The sequence below is a fragment of the Ciconia boyciana genome, chromosome 1 (assembly GCF_034638445.1).
Source record: "Ciconia boyciana chromosome 1, ASM3463844v1, whole genome shotgun sequence".
NCBI lineage: Eukaryota > Metazoa > Chordata > Aves > Ciconiiformes > Ciconiidae > Ciconia > Ciconia boyciana.
Window position 1 is genome coordinate 5,094,027 of NC_132934.1, and position 20,694 is coordinate 5,114,720.

At 44.1% G+C, this 20,694-nt stretch overlaps 1 protein-coding gene across 1 annotated transcript in view; it reads right to left on the bottom strand.

Moving 5' to 3' along the window:
• The window catches only part of SFMBT2 (Scm like with four mbt domains 2), a 100,945-nt gene that overhangs the window by 14,728 nt on the left and 65,523 nt on the right, over window positions 1-20,694 (bottom strand). Inside the window, exons 10-14 of the mRNA XM_072865683.1 lie at window positions 17,500-17,626; window positions 11,046-11,159; window positions 9,704-9,746; window positions 9,057-9,127; window positions 7,369-7,508 (exon numbers count right to left, since the gene is read on the bottom strand). Coding sequence (XP_072721784.1) covers window positions 7,369-7,508; window positions 9,057-9,127; window positions 9,704-9,746; window positions 11,046-11,159; window positions 17,500-17,626 — 495 coding nt within the window. The remainder of the gene's footprint in view (window positions 1-7,368; window positions 7,509-9,056; window positions 9,128-9,703; window positions 9,747-11,045; window positions 11,160-17,499; window positions 17,627-20,694) is intronic.

Sequence of the window (20,694 nt, forward strand, 5' to 3'; positions counted from 1 at the left end):
GATCCCAGGTGCTGCATAGAGAGGAGCAGCTTACAGGTACCAACTTAGGTTCAAGGCTGCACAGAGTAAGTGCTATATGCAATGAGAAGAGGTCCCAGATTGGTCCCAGTGCCAAACACATTGTAGATGACACATTGATCTGATATGGTGACTGCATTAAATGCTACTAGCTAACCCCAAAGATCTCCTGTTAATCAGTATTTTTCTTTGAGACAGATCCTCTCGCCCAAAGCAGGTTCCATTCCCTGCATTCATACTGGCTCAATTTAATAAAAAATGAAAATACTGCTGGTGGCTCAACCACGTATAAAGTCATGTGTACCATTACACACTGAACACTAAAGGGGAAATTCACATACTTGAGGTCAGCAATATACTTAAGCATCTGAGTGCTGCATGCCTTGACTGTATTAACAGAATACTAATGAAGTCTACACAAAAAGAGTTTGCAGGAGGTGTGCTTGAAACCCAGTATGTGTCCACTCTGTACAATAAAACACATGTGTCAATCCATTTAATCCAAAGTCTCTGAGAATAAAAATGAGTCCTACTATTGGCTCAGGGAATCCAAGCTTTAATAGTCTACACTTGGCCTAAGGAGATAAATACAAGAAAAACAAATCTCTTAACAGCACCAGACCATGTGTTTGAACACTCTGCATTGTATGTACATGAATGACCCCACAGTGAGTCTGGATTGGTTTTGATATAATTTAGCTCTTTACCTAACGCCTGTTTCTTAATTCTTTGGGGGCCTGCAAATGATTTCAGTACGGTGAGCTTTAAGTTTCCTCAGCACCCATGAATGTGGTTCATCAGAAATGAAAAACTGACTACGTCATATTGCAAAGAGCAATGTGTTTATGTTTTGGGGTTTTTTTTCTTTTTTAATCCAGCAACCTGAGGATTTTCTAGTATTTTGAAAACCTCGTAGGATGAATTATTTTCAGGCAAAGGCTTCACTTAATACTGCATAGTACCATGTAAAATGGCAGTGGTTTGAGTTGCTTGGCTAGGTTATTTACTAGAAGCAAAATTTGATTTATCGTTGGGCCCTTGGAAACATTACTCAAGCCGCTCTTCAAAAAAGTGCAATTAGAGACATCTAATAATTAGAGACACAAGCAATGCCTAATAATAGCACCAATGTCTTATGCAGCTCTAATCGGCTGTACATCTCAAAGGGCTCTATGAGGAAGGGCAGGAGCACACTCCCTATCTCACACAAGGGGAAACTACAACACAGATTTACCCACAGCTCTCCAGCTGGTTCCCATCTCATCGCACAACTCACTAGACTAGTTACTAAGCCATACTGATTCCCAAGAGAACAAAAGAAAGCTTCTGAGTGAGTCCATCCAGTTGCTCATCCATATCTTTTCTTGCCTGCTACTCACCGTACAAACTGATGGGGCACTGGTCTCCGACACAAAGACACTGAGACATGATGCAGGGAAGCCAAAGGTGGGTTTTCTAAAAACATCAAGTGCTTGGGTAGCTCCCACGCTCATTCACAACTCATCAGATGTGTTCCCCTCCTGATCAGCACATCCAGGGAGTTATTTAACACCTCTGCAGGAGCTTGTTGGGGAAGCTCTCCTTCAGCACACTTCTACACCCACCCTGCTTGCCGGTGGGAAAGCCGGGAGCAGAAAGCAAGCGTCTCTTGCTGACCCATTCCCACAAACAGCACTGCCCTGCTCCTTTATCAGGATTATGGTGTTTGTATGAATTGTCAGAACAGTTAGGAAATGAGCAAGAAAAGAAAACCCGACCCTGCAAATAACAGTGTGGCCCTGCCTGGGCATTATCCCAGACACGTAATCAACTCCAGCCCTGCAAAGACACCCAAAATACCATGACTTTTCTCAAAGCTGGCTTGTCATCAGCAGGACTCTGTAAACTTCTAAATTCAGTTTAAAAAAGAGTGTTTTGTAAGAACAATAATCTCCCTTTAAGGGAATAAAAAATGTGGTTTTTTTAAAAGCTTTGGCTTCTATTCTTCTTGTTTCTCGTATAAGTCACTGAGCTTGGCATTACACCCTACAGCAGTTCACCACCATGTTAACAGTGTTATCTTCTAACAACATTATCGCTTCATATTACACACTATTAAACACTAGGGAGAAAAAAGAACACTGTTTCTTGTGGGAAAATTAACTGTGATTAAAGCAAAAACAGTGAACAAACCTAGACCAGTTTCCAACTTTCCCTGGAGATGGAAAGTCACTTCACCCATAACAGACTTGTCAAATTTTGATCTGATTCACTAAATTCCCTTTGGCTGGAGTGTGACCAGTCTGAGATTTTGGTAGTTTATTTTCAACCCTCTCCATCAGGAATGGTTTGGGTGCAGCCAGCGGTGCCTTGGAGAAGAGGGGTGGATTAGACAACACCAGCCTTTGCTGCTATGCATCTATAAGGTTTTATTTTGATACTGCTGAACTTTGTATTTTCAGAGTCAAGTAGGCTGGAGTCACATCAGTGAGCATGAGCACACAGCACCACCACAAGACTCTACCCAACCTTATAAGCACCTGACATCTTAGCTACAAAGTTTTCGAATGTCATAGATTTTCAAGTGCACAAGGGCCCTTTTCTGAGCATGTCTAGACATGGCTGATGCCACTGGGCAGTTCAGCACCTTTCTTCCCATCATAGCTTTCTGGTATTCACACAATTCCCATCTCTCCATCCTTCCTCATTAATGGCCCCAACCCTGGATGAAGTTTTCTCAGGAGGTTATCAGCGATGAGGTACAGTTCAAAATACCATTACACCTCTTCTGCTTTTCAAGATCAGCGTCCTTGTGAGGAGAAACTAAATTTCCCTCCTCTATTTGAGATGTAGCCTACATCTCCTACCTAACAGGAGAGACTCTAACTGCCAGGCTAGCCTCAGGCAGGACAATAAAAAGTTATTTTGTTTTCCTTGGAATAATGATGTGTCTGTGGGTCAGAGAGAAGGGAAAAAAGAGTTCTTTGGGATTCTTTCATTAGATGATCAAGCATCTAAAAGCGCGCTTTTGTCATCGTCAAGGCTGTAGTGTTGACATGCTTATGACAGTCCATGATATTTCAAAAATACAGGTGGCCAGATCCTAAGTTGGAGGAACCATTCTAGATGAGCTGAAGTCCACAGAGCAGTCTTGAAGAGGATGTTAGTGTACCCTCTTGCAGAAATGCAGTTTATGTCTTTCCAGACTACAGAAGGTTTCTGCCATTCCAACACCACACCTGATCACTAATGACAACGCTATTAGCCTGGCTCAATCATACACCTAAGGCTCAGTACAAGCTACTTAATATTCTGAGCACCATGATTTAATTATGCAAATTTCTCCTAAGAAGTCATGCTGTGCTCAAAATATTCAAGTTGCAGAGTACAATGGCCTTTCTTCACAAATGCTGGCTGATTTCTCCTGTTTGCATCAGTAGGACAGTCACATTAAGTCCATTTTATTTTTAAATCAAGAAAGAGCAAAGTGTCTTAAAGTAAGAGCAGTAAGCAATGAGGCTAATTAATCTTTACAGCATATTTCCCTAAGATATGGTCGGTTATAGATCATCTGAAGTCTTAAAAAGACATCTCATTTTGTTTTACAATGTTGCCATGGTAAGTTGTTGGCATAGATGGAAGAACTGTTCAGAAGTATTTTTTAGATATTCTGACCCAAGAACTACATCTAAAGCTGACAATGTGTTTACTTTAATTTCACTTAAAGTTAGCATTTATTACATATCTTGGCTACTATACAGACAGTATTTTTCAGCCCAGATGCAGTTGTTGGATGGCAATAGTTGATGTCTCCACTGTATTTGTCTCCAAGTTTCAACTTCTTTTCCAAACAGGTATCTCAGGAATGAGATAAGCTTTGCAGCTGATGTTAAACAACAGGCATTACCACCTCACTTGCCTCTTGGGGTGAAAGAAACCACAATAAACCACTGGTCTCAAGAATAATGAACAGCCAGGCTTTAAAAATAAGTTTGGCACTAGATAGCACAAGAGTTACTTGTCACTCACCTAAGACTTTGCATGGATGCAAGGATACACACACCCAAACACACACAGAATTAAAATCCGTATTTTTGATCACACTACCAAATAAGCTGCGATTGCTCTCAAGATTTTGCTGTGAAATCTTGCTCAAAGGGCTGCCATTCAGGAAGGCACCTTAGCAGTCTCCTCCCTGCAGAACTCATGACCTCTGAATCCAACACTAGGACGAAGCAACTGGGCAGAAACCAGGGTGATGCAGTAACAACGCAGAACTCGGCAGAAATGCCTGTTCTGCTGGCAAAGAGGTGCTGCACAAAAACAAACCTATCCATGCTGCTTCTCTCCCAATACCTGAGGTGAGAACAGCCCAGACTATTCAAATGGAAGGAGATGTTCCTACTCCACACTATAAGGGTATCTATCTCCTAACCTTGTTTAATCCAGAGCCAAGCCCTACTGACCCACAGCTATCTCACTATTAGCCTGCGGGCTGGCAGCACCAGATTGGAGCTGGATCCCAAATGATGCTTCACTGCATCACTGATGGAGGTAAGGAAGGACAAGACCTTGGGGAAAAAGAGGGCTGAGGAGCATCATGAAGTACAGTTATGCTGCATTTTTTTGTCACATCCCTCATGACTGAGTGTGGAGGAAGGTAGAGGATGGGGAGCTACTCCCTCGGCACCCAGCCAGGACCAAGGTCTCCCATCACCTGGTGCTAGTGGGGAGAGGACATCTGCTCTCTTCTTGCTTTAGAGGCAATCCAGGCCAGCGAATGGGGTAGGAGTTGGTTGTTCAGCTGTTTTTAGTCTGGGGTTTCCATCAGTGCCAAACACAGCAGCATCTCCATCATGGAGACTGCTGCTCACTGTGAACTGGCTGAGGAGCGGCACAGATTTTTAACCAGAGCATCTCTAAAGGCAGTGAGTTATGGCTGGAAACCAGGGTGATTTAAAAAGCTCTTGCCAGACTGCTACTGACTCCATTTCTCCTTCATAGCTGTTGTTTTGAGTTGTCTTTCCCACCCTCCCCTGTGTGTTGCCAAAGTAAAGCCCATGTATAATTTATCTATTCCAGAGAAGTTATGCTGATGCATAATTTACAATGGCCTGCAATTTTCCTATATAGTGAGAGAGAGATAATTATAATGCATTTGCATTCTCGGGGCCACATCATCAGTGGGTGTAAAGCGAGACAAAGACATCAAGCTCAGCACCGAGACTGGGTTTGGAGGGATGGGGACCCTTGTGAGCTCTTCAACTGTGCAAAGCCTTGTGGCTGTGGTCTTTGGCTGGAGGAGGTATCTCCTGCACTGCTCTCACCACTCAGCTCTGCAGTCCTTTCAGGTGTTCTGGCAGCTGCTACAGATCTTCACCTTGATGCAGGGATGTCTTCTTCACCAATTCTTGCCTCCTCCACGTGCTGGGTACCCCTATCCTCCCCCGTGACCATGGTTCTCTGACCTGCTGACACCTCTCTCATCTCGGCAGCAGATGATAGGAACCAGGTATATCTCCCCTACAGCAACACCCTGAATGTCTTCCCTTCACCCCTTCCAGAATTTGGACCTGGTCCCCGTGGCCAGAATGAGCTTGAATTTATCTGCAAAATAACACTGACCAACGCTGCGCCATTGCCATTGTCCTGCTCCTTGGGAATTCATTCATGTCTCCAAAAGCAAGATGTCCATATCTCACTGACACTGCTATTTGCTCCTACAGCAAGCAATTCTGTAAGGAGGCAGAGCAAAAGAAAACAGCCTTTCTGTAGGAAACTCAGGTTGGTTTCCACAGTTGGTAATTGGTCCCACTCTTGAGGAATTTGGAGAAGCTGGTGTTAGTCTATGCAGCAAAGCCCTAAGATACTAGGGGAGGACCTGGCAGAAGCTTTGCACTGCTTATGTTTTCAAAATCCAAATTCCAGGAGGAAAGGAGGAAGAAACATTAGCATAAGTATTGACTGTGTATGCCTCATGTTTCCCCCATGTTGCTTTTTCATTGCCTGTTTTTCAAGTAGCAGCAGATTGCTAACGCTCCCCATCAGCAAGCCGCTATGGACTTGCTTTCAAATTTGGCAGCTGTCAACTTTTGCTCTGCAACCACTTTATCCTGCTTTCTGCTGAGGGCTATTTTTGACTTGCTTCTTTGACACCCAGGTGTCCCACCTGCACAGGCAGCTGGTTTATTGGGCTCTCTTCACGGCCCAGCTTTCAACTATGTGAGACAACCAGCAGTGCTGTTTTGTATAAAGCAGTGCATATAGGTGATGAGGAAGTGAATGGGGACATAGAAGTCACTCTACAGTACAGTACAGACATGTTTTCAAAAGTGGTGGGTGATCTGGGAGGAATCTCACCTTTCAGGTGTTTCTGTTAAGGGCTGGGATTCATCTCATTTCAGATAACTGCAAACATCCTGAGCTGGGCACTGAGGGTCTTGCAAATACGTCAGATAAATGGAGACCTAGAAGTTCCCATGCTTTTCCACCAAGGGCAGGCAGAGCTCCGATATGCCCCTGCATCCATATCAAGTGGGGTTCATACAGGTACAGATCAGAAAGCTAGAAGATCTGGATTTCTAGAAGACCCAGGTCAAATTGAAATGGTGTCCGAGACACCAATGGCACCCTACTTATCTAACAGTACCATCTTGCTGTCCTCTCCCACCTGCACGCATCTTGCTTCTCATCTGTATATGGACTGTTATGTGTGGAAAATATTTATGCATTGTTTTCAGACAAGCTAGCTTTTCTCTGAGGTGAACAGCAAGAGCTCAACACTCTGGATTTGGTCAAAAACAAGCACTGATTTGGTCAGGATGAAGTGAACAGATGGTGGTGCTCTGCCATCCCTGCTGCATGGGATTAACCATCCACATTCAGCAAGAGCTGGGTACACCACAGCTTCCACTCGGCACATCACACACACCCCTGCTTGGCCTTCTGTCCTGTTCACTTTGGATCCTGATGGTTTGGGCCCCATCGGACCATGGTCACACATACAAAGGTGTCACCCACACTGAATCTGCTGGCCCAACAGCATCGTGGATGCTGAGAAACAGGCTGATGGCAACAACCACAGAGGTCCTCTTTGGGGACGGCTCCAGTCAGAACATGAATTCTCTTGCACACAGTTAGATGAAACTTGCTCCCAACCAACTGAACTCCCCATGTTTCAAAAATGTCACCTCTCCCATCAAAACCCACAATGCATATACCTACCCTCTCTTCCCAGCTTGCAGTTTTGACTTATGGAAACCACTACAGAGCTCCAGAACAATTTTAGGTGCCTTGTTTTCAAATTCTGGGCCTGGCAACCCATGACCCATGCTTTCCCCTGAAACCCCCCAAAAGATAGCTGAGCCGTACCTCTTTGAGGACCAGCACACACTTGCCAGGCCCGACAGACTGAGGTAGCTCTGCTATTCTGCCTTTGTTTAAATATGGACCTGAGAAGCAGCGGTGGTTGATGTAGAGCTGGGGACAGCAGTATCTCCCATTGATGGTGCCTGCAAGGAGAAAGTAGCATTGATGTGCGTGTAGCACTTTTGTACAATAAATCAAGGGCCCTTCTTCTTCCTCTTAGATGTGGGAAGGAGGGAAGAAGAGTAAATGAGGCACAAAGAAGTCTTCCCTTGGGTACAAGGTAGAGAAGCCTCTGCTACTCGAATCCGTCCGACATGGGAAAAGCAATTGCTTTTAATAGCAACTGATTTGGCTGCACACCCTACCAAAAGGAGAATCAGGAAAAGATTTCATTCATAACATGACCTGAGGCTCTTTCATAACTCACATCACAGATCGACATGAGCGACTCAGTTGCAACTTGCCAGAAAGGGAACATATTAGCTGCCTATCACAGATACGGAATTGGCTCAGGGAGAAAATTCAGGTGGAGGGCTCCACAAACCCCTGTTCATCTACTGTCCAATCCATTAAGGACTGAGGTGCCATTCCCCTCACCCAACACGGGTCTACAGATTAGTTTTCTTTGTCTGGGCTAATTACTCTGGGCTCCTTTATAGCCCATGGAGAGAAGTGGGTACTTCTAGATGCGGTTCATGTGCTGTCCAAGTGGCTACCCACTTTTTGGTTATCATACCCAAAAGGAGCCTGTTTCTCCCCATTTGATTGTAACAGGGCCTTGGGATGTTGGCTCAGATGCCAACACGTGCCCTGCAGTCTGCTGAAATAAAGTGAGTCATATCCTTCCCCTCCTGCTGAGTCTCTGCAATTAACTGGATGAATATTGCACTCTCAGAGCCTCCTGCCATTGCTAAAAGGGAGAAAAGGGGAGACCTTATCGCTCTCTACAACTGCCTGAAAGGAGGTTGTAGTGAGGTGGGGGTCGGTCTCTTCTCCCAGGTAACAAGTGACAGGACAAGAGGAAATGGCTTCAAGTTGTGCCACGGGAGGTTTAGATTGGATATTAGGAAAAATTTCTTCACTGAAAGGGTTGTCAAGCATTGGAACAGGCTTCCCAGGGAAGTGGTTGAGTCACCATCCCTGGAGGTATTTAAAAGACATGTAGATGTGGTGCTTAGGGACATGGTTTAGTGGTGGACTTGGTAGTGCTAGGTTAACGGTTGGAAGCCATGATCTTAAAGGTCTTTTCCAACCTAAATGATTCTATGATTCTATAAAAATTTGCCTGTAGCAGAAGTAGCAGCCATGCCACACAGTCATGATGCTAACACAGGGATGCATTAAGTCCTGGTGTAAGCCATTTCATGGATGCCAATTAAAAAGTCATATCCATCTCCACCAGGGCTTCATCAGCTTGGCCCTAACATCGTTAACTGAAATGGGCAAGCTGCAGGGGAACTCCAATAACCCCAGGAAGACATGACGTTCACACATGGAGGACCAGACCCTCGCATGCTGTACATCAGAGACTCCTCGCGCTGTTGGTGGGTCCACACCACCTCACACCCCCTGAGGATGTGGTTCCATCTCCCCACCCGTATGACACGCTCACTCTTTTTTTGGGGTCACTCCCCTCCATACAGGCAATGGGTCCTTGAAATAAGGATCCTGCTGGTGCCGAGCAGCCTTACCTGTTGTGTCTGGCTGAGGAACCGGGCAGAGGTCATGAGGTATTTTCTCAACAGGCACTGTGGATGGCAACCTGTTAAACAGCAATTCAGTGTATTTAATAGTGTCAGATGGGGCAAAGGGGCAGAACCAGCCTTCAGGCTGGACCGACAGATATGCCACAACCTGCCTGGACCAAGGAATGGAAATAACTCAAATGCAACCCTGCTTCCACACAGCTTATCATAGCCCAGGGCCTGCATATTGCAGAAGAAGGAGCCAGATCCACCACTCATCCAAAAATATATTCTGGTCTGTGACCTTCAGTCCTTCAGGCTGCAAATACTCACGCTTAGGTCCCTTGAATTCTAGTTTCTAGAAAATGCAAGGACTAGATAGGGAAATACCCTCCTGGTAGATGTCCATCTTCCATAAGCATCCCTTACTGGCCACCAGACACTAGCTACACAGTCCCAGCTAGTAAAATATTTCTATTGTAAAGACTTTCTTATAAGTTCACAAACATTTTAGATTTAAAGGAACCCCCTTGCCAACTCTGCTGCAGTATCTGGGCAGTACTTAGCAAAGTCACTTAGCTGCTATGTATTATCTCCCCTGGAAGACCTGATGCATCCCTGTAAAAATATCGCCTTAAATAACAAAAACTTACTGCTTTTCTGGTTGCACAACTGCGATTCTTCTCTTCCTTCGCACTGCAAAAATGAAGCAAGGAAGAAAAAAATAGTTTTGTACCCTTCCATCCTATAAAGTATACCCATAACACATAAAAAGCTGTATAAATGCACTGACTATAAAATTACTTCTAACACAATGAAATGGTACTTAATTACTACCGCCATCTTTTCTTGGTATTTTTTAAGTAAGTCACTACATCATTAAAACCTACTTTAAAGATGTAATAATACATTTAATCTTTCCTCTGGAATGCTAATATCGTGTTTTATGGGATCAGTATAAAAAAAATTAAAATAAAAACACAAATATTTTTCCATACAGAAACACATATGGATAAGATTACATTTTACAAGCTTGATTACCTCCAGCATAATTTATCCCTAGCTATAAATTGCAATAAGGCTGCATAATGTTGCCATAGCAGTATTCTCCCAAATTAGGCCCCGGCTGCCTGATTTTTAACTTAAGCATATTTAACTCTTCAAAAGGGTTGACACATTTTAAAATTTGTCTTTCAGATGTTAATTAATATAAACAGCAAGACTAATTTTTCGTCTGGTGGCTTGAGATTGGGGTTGGATAGTTTGTGTGAGGAACAAGAGAACAACGCCAAGCCACGGAGCACTCACAAACTGCCTTCAAATGAAAATGGAAGGGAAAGAAATTGATCTTAATATGCACTGGAGGCAGGACAAAACACTCTGGGCTTAATTGTGCTGAGAGAGATTTAAATTAAACACTAGGGAAATCTGAGCTGGTAAAGGCAATGAAATAATGGGGCAGATACCCTGGGAAGGGGCAAAAAGTCAATCACAGGAGGCCAGCAAACATTTCTCTGTTTAGATGGATCAGATCCTGTTTTGAAGAGGGAGCACCTGGATGGCCTCTTTACGTCCATTCCACCCTATATTTTATGAGTTTTTTTCCTGGTTTGAGATCCAACGTCCCTGATTCACTCAGCTGCCCGAATGAACTTGGCTCAACGCAACGAAACCTGGTTTCATGCCGGCAACCCCATCGCAAACCCACAAGCCACACTGTGCAATCCCAAACCACATAACAGCCTTTCCCAGTGCAAACAATCCCATTTTTAGAGGGACTGATCACACAGACAGCTACAAATTGCATCATACCAGTGCTGCGGAGTCTGGTCACTAATTAGATTTATTACTATTTATTACAGTACATTTACAGCCTGGTTACTAGTCTGCTAGTTAGGTTGGTAGTTTCAAGAATTGGATTACAGACATAAGACAAACTCCCTGATAAATCTGTTGATGTAATATCTATGCTGCTTGAGGTTTCCATGTACTTACAAACAGCTTTGTGTGGTGGAGTTAGGTTATAAGCATTCGCTTCACACCAGCCAACGGGGAAAATGTCCATAGACTCTACATCAACTATGTACTCTGGAGAGGGCATCTGTAAACCTATAAACACAAATTTATAATGTAATTTAGACTTGGGAATACGGAGCTCAGAGCCATTCGAGCATTCATCACGAACCAAGGGAAGCAAATGATGGAACACGTAAAAATAAATCTGCTTCCCTGCATCAAAATCAGGCATCATTTCATCTTCAATTTTGCACAGACAGCAATGATAATGCTGTTGCATTTACAGTGCAATGTGATTCCAGAGAAAACCTCCATTAAGAGCACTCCAAGGGTGCACAGTGCAGCAGCCAAAAGCCAGTAAGGTTAAACATGCATGACTTTCCCCAACAAGATGTCCTCATTGACCCCTTGGGTTTTTTGTAGAGTTGCACAAGCAAGTTAGCAGAACTTGTTGGGTGACTGCTCTTAGTGGTAAGAGAGTTCACATGGGCTGTAACAGGATGGTAGCTAATGTGATGGGCCTTTATGCCCCAATGTCCCCCTGAAGCTTTTTTGTGTAGTTCTGCCCTTGAGCCACTGTTTTTAAGGGTGGGAGATGACCACTCTTCTGTCTAGAGATACCATGAGTTCTCCTAGTGCTCCTCACTGCACATGAAAGATGAGCTGATCACCCAACAGGGGAGAGGCAGTATAAAAACCCCAAGTGGGATAGATGCACTAAGATCTCTGGCATAATACTGACTCCAAAACCCCACTGAAAATCTCCACTTAAAGCAAATCTCCTCCAGTTTGGTTATGTCTCCTTCAGAAGACACTCTCCTGTCTTGGTTTATGTGGGTCGCACTCAAAGCCCATTGCAGCAAAGGGAAATATTCCCGCTGGCTTTGAATTCTTTTGAAAACAACTCTGGGTCCTGAGTCAAGACACCACTTAATTAGTCCAATTCAAGTCTATCTGCGCTGGCACAGCCTGGCCAGCTACTTCACTACTCTCTGCTGTTTCCACCCTAGGACCTAAAGCTCCAGCACCAGCATGAGATGATCTCCTAATAAAAGAGACCAAAGGATCAGCAACTTCCCCTGCAGCATCCTTGCCTTTGCATCTGTTACAGCATCCTTGCCTCCTGCTTAATGCAGCACTGTTTGACTGCGCACAGCTAGAGGACTACGGGGAACCTCCCACTAATGAATGTTCATCAAGGGCTTGCGGTGTAATTGAAACAGTAATTGAACTTTGTGATGGGAATGGCGTCGAGGCTGAGACGCAGCATTTGGATTGATCTTGTCTCTAGTAATAAACTTGCTGCACTTTGATAGTGTGTGGTTGTATGAAAATCCAAAGGAAGCAGGGAAATAGGTGCTGGTGCTCACACTGACAGAGGAAATAATTTAAAAAATGAAATCGTGATGTCTGCATAGATTCATGGATATCTTCATGGTATTCCTCTGAGCCCTGCATTGTGTTCACACATTATACAGTCTCTATTTCCCTGGGATATGGGGTAGGGAAGAGGATGGGATGAAGGCACATGATACAGGACACAACCTGCTCATATGAACAGCTGAGCCTCAATGCGAGGTCTCAGCAGCTGGCATTCTCTGCAAAACCATTTCTCGTGAGAAAATACCAAGAGGCCACTGCTCAGTTTGAGCCTGATGAAAGCTGCACTCTCCAGTGGGCAAAACATTTTTGCCTAACGTCACAAATCCAGCCAAGGAACTGATGTGAGAACTGCTGAAGTCAGTGGCAAGACATGCACGAAGTGAGTAAGCTATGGATCAAGCCCTAAACAGAGCAAGAGATCAACACAGTCCCCACTGAAATTTCACCAGATGTGGGAAAAATCCATTATTTTCATGACTGTAACTGTTCTACGGTGTTATTCTGACCCAATAAACAGATCAAATGTACCTTCCTGCTTGCAACAACAATAGATGTGACAGGAAAATTTTGTTTTTAAAGTTTACAGCTGCAGCTGCCCTGATGAGCAAGGAAGCACCATAATGTCTGTTCTCCTGCAACACCGCTATTCCTCTTGTAAGACATATTCACAGGTACTCTGTCCTCCCTGGCACTGCTTCTTCCCTCTGGCAATTGATAACCCTGCCTTCCACTTCTGACATGTTACTGCTTCATTTGGCCTCACTCATATAAGTGGAAAACAGCTTGTTTGAGACTCATTAGTTTCATTTGCTGCATTTTATGCTACCATCTTCTCAGACTAAGAAATGTCCATGAGACTTGAGAGGTTAAATGGAAAAGAAGAGATAGGAAAATTGGAAACAGGGTGAGGAAAACTTCCATATCCTGCTACAAATCTTGGGCAGAACAGAGCAGCAACTCCGGAAAACTCTCAAAGGGAAAATTATGGAAAACCTCCCCAGAGAAGTGATTAACAAAAGGGTTTTCCTCAAATTCCTAGGCTGTGCACAGAGTGTACATTATTACTTGTATAAATTTACAGCAGAAAGCTTCAGCTTTAAAATCTAAAATGAACCAGTAAAAATTAACAATGCAGATGATGAGTAATAAAGTAGCAGAAAGTGATGGGATGTGCACAGCCTCGGATCAGCCCTATGCTTCTCTTCCTCCACGGGGGAACTATACTGCTGCTCATTAAATGCTCGCCCTGAAGTTTACAGAGTTTTGCTACTGTACAAAGCGTGATTTATTAAGCAATGTTCCCTCATGTCTAACTCGACTCTGCTTAACTACTGCGTCCTATTTTATGGCTGCAGTTCGGGCTGTCAAACAGCGAAACTGAGAGGGCAACAATGAAAGCTTCAGACGCGCCCATGATAAATGGTGGGACCCGAGGTCTTCAGCGATGGGCTCCCATGGTAGCTGGGGAGTCTTGCTGCTACAGAATATAAATAATCAGTTAGAAACAATAGTGTATTAATGGAGTCAAAAAAACATGCCACAGTTCAAGCCACATTTATTTTACAACTCTGCAAGCAGGGTTTTGTGTTTTTTTTAATGCCTAGTTTTAGCGTAACACTGTGCATACTGTAGTCATGTATTTCAACAGCAGCAAAGACTTCTTTTTATTTTTGCAGTCTTTTGCATATTTTCCTTTTACTACAGATCATTCTGTTCCTGGTATTGAGATATAAAATAAGCACAAAGCATCTATGTATCAGAACTCAAAAGACCACGAGATGCACACAGGGTTTTTTATGACAAGTTGTAAAAAACATCCGTTAAGAAATTAAAAGAGTAAAAGGCAGGGAGAAAGAGTTGAAAGAGGGGAGCAAGGTGGGATTGTGTGCCCCTCTCCTGCCTCTATCCAGGGTCTTGGAGGACTAGTTGATTTAAAGATCCAAGAAACAGCACTTCCTATTCACTATCATGGGCAAAAGTTTAGTGAACTCTGAGTCCTTTTGAAAGTATTACAGCTTAGGGGGGGAAAAAAAGGAAAGAAGGATTCCCAAACCCCATAAAATCTGCATATAAAAGTGAAGGCACCTGACCATTTAAGAAGGGGAGTTGTCAAAATGGGTCAGAATCCTTGACCAGATAGGTGTAAATTCGACAACAGCCTTAGTGAGAACTGAATTTCAAACAAGCATTGGTTCCAGCTCTTTAACAATAATATTTGCCGCGCGTCCAGACCAGGCTGCAGATAAGCTTTAGCTACCTCGAGTCGGAAGGCAACCAGCGGTCTCAGATGAAAAAAAACAGACCCCACCATTGCACACAGCTCTACCAAAAGCAGAGATGCAAAGTCATATCTGCACTGTACACTGGAGATAATCACAGAGGAGACAAACTGCCTGGGGTGACAGCCACATGTCAGGGATGGAGAAGGTTGACAACCCAGCTCTCCTACATCGCCCACCTCTGTTGCATTCGGGCACATACTTGCAGCTCTGCTCTCCCCAGATCTTAGCTGGCCCAAACCATGAGGCTTAGCAGCAAAGACACAAAAAGCACAAATGATTTGGCCTGCCAAGCTTTAGGTCAGGAGGAATCTCTCTTTAGGTAGCAATTGATTTATAAATCTCTGAGAATGGGATTTATCTCAGAGACGTCAGGAAAGCCTTGTCTACCATATAATGCTACTTTTGTAGAGCTAAACACCACAGAACATCTGCCTTTCTTATATTTTAGAGCAAGCTGCTAGCACAGATGAGGTGCTTTGGGTTACCTGACAATGTTTTTACTAACTTTAAAGGGCTTTGACTAGAGACCTTTCCACTTGTACAAACTGCGCTGCACATTGACAGATGCTGAAATACTTCTTGGGTTATGATAATCAATGCAGCACAATGCTGAAGGTGATGATGAAGCAATACAGTTAGTATCAATCTGGCTTCCACTGTTTTCCAGTCCCAAAACACTGAGAGCTGAGCATCTTGCAGAGGAGGGAAGGTGACTTTTTGTGCAGATCAGACTTGAGACTTCATCTCACATGGGATCTCTGCAAGAACCCCATTCCATGACCCGTGTTCCTCTGTCCTTTCTGGAAATCATGCACTTGACTACGGTTTGTCCTCCCATTAACCCTTTCCTAGCTGTTTCACCCTGGAAGGGCCAAAATAAACTTGCATTAATCTCTGAGAATGAGGGTTCATACTGCTTTTGCAGAACAATCTTGACAGCAGCCCGGATTTAAGGCACTTCAGGAGAATTATTCATGAGCCACCATACTGACCCCACAGGCCATCAGAGAAGACATGGGTGACTCCTTTCCTCCCTCCCACCTCCTGCTAGAGAGCTCCCATGGAGCAAGCAGGTGTCACTGACTTTAGCAAAGGAAAGACTTGCTCTGTTTCCTTTTGATTCTGCTCTCTGCAGGACAACTCTGCAACCTGGAGTCCAGCACAAGCTTCATTTCTCCCCATCCCTTCTTCCTGTTAGGAAATTGGGATACCAACAACATGCACTACTCCCTGAGCTGCAGAATATGACTGTGCCTTGCTTTCCTCCCAGCTCACTGAGACAACATGCCCTTGTATTTCCTCAGGTTGTACATAACAAGCGTTTAAGAGATGCTGCTCTTTCATCAGCCCAATCTCTCAGGGACGCCTTGAAACATCTAGTGGCATCTATCAGAAATGCATAAGCAGAGCTGCAGAGTATCTACCTATCAGCATGTGATTGCAGGCAAAGGGGTGGTATTTTAACATCATGTCTCCCTGAACCATCATGGTAGCTTAACCACATGCATTTTATTTTGCAAATGGGAGGGTTCCAGCAAGATGTTGATTTTTGACTGTGTCAGGGCTGGCAGCACAAGGGATGGCACCCGTGTCTTATGCATTCATCAGGAGGCAGAAGCACAGATCTTACAAAGGCTGGTGATGAGCAGGACTATGGGCCACCATAAGTGCCTTTGATATTTTCATGGTTCTCCAGAAGAAAGCAAAGAAGCATATTACATTTGTAGTTGATGCTGACCCAATTACTATTGATTTCAGAGTGAAATTGAAGCTCTTATATTCATTATAGATGAAGCCAGTAGTTTCAAACAACAGTGTGTTACCTTGATGGGTAAAAATTAAACTATGTTATGACAATGATGCATGCTACCAACAACTTTATGGTTTATCACAGTGCCCTTCAAAACATTTAAATGAGCATGGCTTTCTGCTCTCAGTGACATTACAAATAACACTGTTTTTAAAGCAATAAGAAGAAGAATCCCTATGTTGTTCTAAATTACACTTACTTAAGAAGTCCTTGCCCAGATGAACTGAGAAAGAAAGTCCCAAGAGCAAAACCACATTAAAAATGAGCTCATCTGTACGTCATTTCAAGAAAGGTAGAAATGGAAGTTTTGATATGGTATTATGCTCTGCTAGTTTTTCAGCACTCCCTAATACTGCTTGTACAGTGGTGGTGTTCTCCATGGGATGATGGCTTTCTAAAATCTGTATTATAGAGTTACTGCCTGCAAGAGCTCTCTTAGATCAACAAAGGAAATTATACAATCACAGAGAGGAGGGATATGAGCATGCAATGGCCATAGTGAGGAGCAGCATATACTGCAGAAGTTTTATGGATCTAGGTGAAAAAAAAGAAGTGGAAGGAAGGAAGGAAGGAAGGAAGGAAGGAAGGAAGGAAGGAAGGAAGTTGCAGGGGGACAGGAGATCCCATGAGAGCCTGTTGGAAATCACAGTGGAAGTCGCAGCCACACAAGTGAGGCAGACAGCCATTCCTAGGATGGAGGTCTATCATGATGGCAGTGAGGAGGTTTCTATTGTCAACGGAGATCATGCTGATAGAGTCCACATGGATGGGAGGGTGGAAGGTCTTGTGGCTCCCTCGTGGAGAGAGCAGGGGAAGATAATTCTTAATAACATATTATTGGTCAATGTGTATAAAAAGGAAAGGCTGGAGAAAGCAGTATTGTGCAGAGGATGAAGGACAAAATCAAGAGAGCATTTGAGTGAACCACACAAACACAAGAAGCCTTTACAGCACATACCTTCAAGGTGAAGCCACATTAACCGTCCTTTAACTGAGGTGATAGAAGCAACACATATCTCTGCAGGGTTCCTGGGGTTCACTGCCTCCAGCTTCATGTTCTTAGTAAAGCCACGGCTGAAGGATGTCTGAAAGAGTCAAGGACCAACACTGAAGCATGGCACTGCAGCACTGCATGACTTTAATTAGGCTGTCCACTGGGAAGCATAAATTTAGCATGGTTTGCTTTTCACTGGAAGTACAGGATACACTGAAGAACACAAAGGCATCCAGATTCAAAATGGAGCTGCCCTGGACACCCATACGAAAAAACAATGATGCCAACAAATCAGGAAGCAATGTATTTCATGGTTTACTCCAATCCCTAACTCGCAGAGATTAGGAGGAGGTTACTGCACACCAGCTCCAAGTATATCTGAATGCTTGCTAGTGATGCATTTGCTGGCCACTGTTGGTGACGAGATACTACACAGAGGGTTCCCAGATCTGCTGAGCTTGAGTATCTCTCACTTTGCTAGGAGAAACCTTGTAAAGCAAATAACCCATCTTGCCTGAGACAAGAGAAACTTCTTCACACATTTAGTTGCCCAGGCTGACTGAGGCTGGAGAAATTTGAGTATCCTACTCAAGTATGTTTTTCTTCATGGAGTATTTTAAGCTCAATGTACAAGGTCCTTCCCTGTAGACTTCAGGTACATAAGTTCATCGGTTGCAAGTGGGTGTAGATGGAGCCAGTTGTGTTTACTGCTACAGCAGTACCTCTGTACACTTAAATACAGCACCAAAGAAATGGGTCTTTCACAGGTTATCTGAGGCCTCTGCTGCCCTCCCACTCTTCTCCAGCGAAGGCAAAGCCAGGCCAGATATTACAGCAATGATCCCCAAATGAGTGGTCATCACCCCAAATAAGAAACACAGGACCAAAATGTGGGGACATGAGCTTGCGAGAATGCAGCATCCCCCATTGTACTAAGAGTTTGGGAGCCTGAGAGAAGCTGCAGTTCAAATCATTCAGGTACCACTGCTGTAGGCTAATGTATGCATTGGCAAACTGCTTCAGTCTGAGGCTGGCCTAGCCATGTAATAGCAGGAGGCTGCTGACCAGTCCCTCCTGCTCCTGCCAGAGCCAGGATGGCTCAGCCCTAACATAACAAACCACAGCTCCTGTTTGTAGCCATTGCAGGTGATCCCAAGCGCAGAGGGATCCCAAGACCCCACAACCCTCTCCAAAACCTTCCCCACAAGCAGAGCCTCAAGCTACTCTTCACCTACTTTCATCCTTACCCTCTGTCCCTTCCAGTGTCCCTTCTCCCTTCGCTTAAGGCCAGTCCTTTCCCAATATCCCCACCACTACTATCCCTGAAAACACCCTAATGCAATACCCGTGGCCATGCCATGGCTTCCTTTCCTTGCATTTTCCTCCCCTCTGTCCCACCTGTTCTGCAACACATCAGTTCTGCGTGCTTGCATCCCTCTGTTTGCACACAGTAGCATGAAAAGGCTCCCCCTCTTGGCTGAGATTTTGGCTAATAATAATTTGGATGGGTAATAATTGTCACTGACTCAAAATGACACCAATCTCTCATCCAGCAACCCCATATGAGCAACTGGAAGCCAGACTCAAATTCAACCCTTCTGCTATTTGTACAGCACCTAGGACCATGGGTACTTCACCTTGAACAATCACTGGGAGCTCTTTGTGAGACTTAAAACTTCTGCATTTGGTCTTTTTTTCATCAAGAGATCGTCCAAAAACGTGCTGCTAGTCTCAAACATCACTTGGACTGTCACAAGCCTTGCTCAGCACACAGATCAGCTTCACCCTGTAAAAGCTGCCAATGGCCAGGACTGCAGAAAAGCAGGGTGAGTTTGTTTAAATGCCTTTTATGTTGCCTAACAAGGAAATGTCATTTATCATCACACCAGCTCCTTTCATTGCAATTCGGTGCTGGAGGCTAATTTATACAGAATCAATGGCAAAACAGTTAGCTGGGAGTTTATTTTACTAAGCATTTGGTCATGTCAATCCATTTCATAACTGCCTCTCCTTGTTAAATATCCCCCCTGGGGAAACAGTTACAGCATATCCACTTCCAGCACCACGTCTGGCTGCACTAGGTGGAAGATGTGCTTGCAATACAGCTTCTATCAAAGAGCCGCTCACAGCCACGAAACAAATGGACCGGCCTGCCAGGGAGGTTGCACAAGCGACAACAGCAAGATTACATCTCTCTGCAGAGAACTGTGTTATCGAGAGTGAAAGAATAACAGACACATGTTCATGTGATGAATGTTTCGTTAAAAAAAAAGGAAAAAACAAAAGTGCTTAGACCTGATTTAATCTTCAGAGGATATTACGCAGAGACTATTCTCAAGGCTGCCAGTGCTGAGAGCATAGATCCACTACTTGACAAAACGAAATGAGATATAAAGAAAAGGGAGGGGTGCTTGCAGAAGAGAAGAAATGCAGCAATTGTCCCACTCTATTGGCGCGATGCAGCATTGTCCAGCTTCCCCCAGCACTTTCAGAAATCTTCGCTTAAAGTCCCTTGAGGCAGAGGGTTTTGCATAGGATGGCACAATAATTGGGGCAAAGAAATCCTAACTCTGATCTGATTCCTAGTTCAAACTCTGTTGATGATACAGGTCTTCTGAATTCATCAACAAAAAGTGTTCAAATTCATCAATTCACCATCAAAGGTCTGTTCTAAGCCAGGGTGCCCTTGGGCCACCACAGATGAGGAAGGCTGTGCAAAAACACGGCTGTTGTCTTGTGAGACATTCTGAGTCTCCATTCTGCTTTTCATAAACACCCTGTCCCACATTCTTGTGACTTCTGAGTACGGTGAAAGACTGTGTAACTCCTAGAGGAACCTGCTTGTCCACCATTCACAACACTGCTTTCTTTTGCAAACCCTTCTGCGTACATTTTAGGTATCAGCACATTTTCAGTTATTGATGGGATCTCAACTTCCACCAGCTGATGGGAGCATGAAGAAGAGCACCAGGTTATTGGAAAAGGCAGAAGGCTACATCTGCCTTTCACCAAGTGATGAATACTTGTTGGATCAAGCCACGCCAGACTGTTATTGCCAGAAAACAGCCTGCAAAAGACTATTTCCAAAGCTCTGAATCCTGATGGCCTCCAGTGTAATGATGTGCTGCTCACTCTCACATTACTGTTGCTGTATGAAGC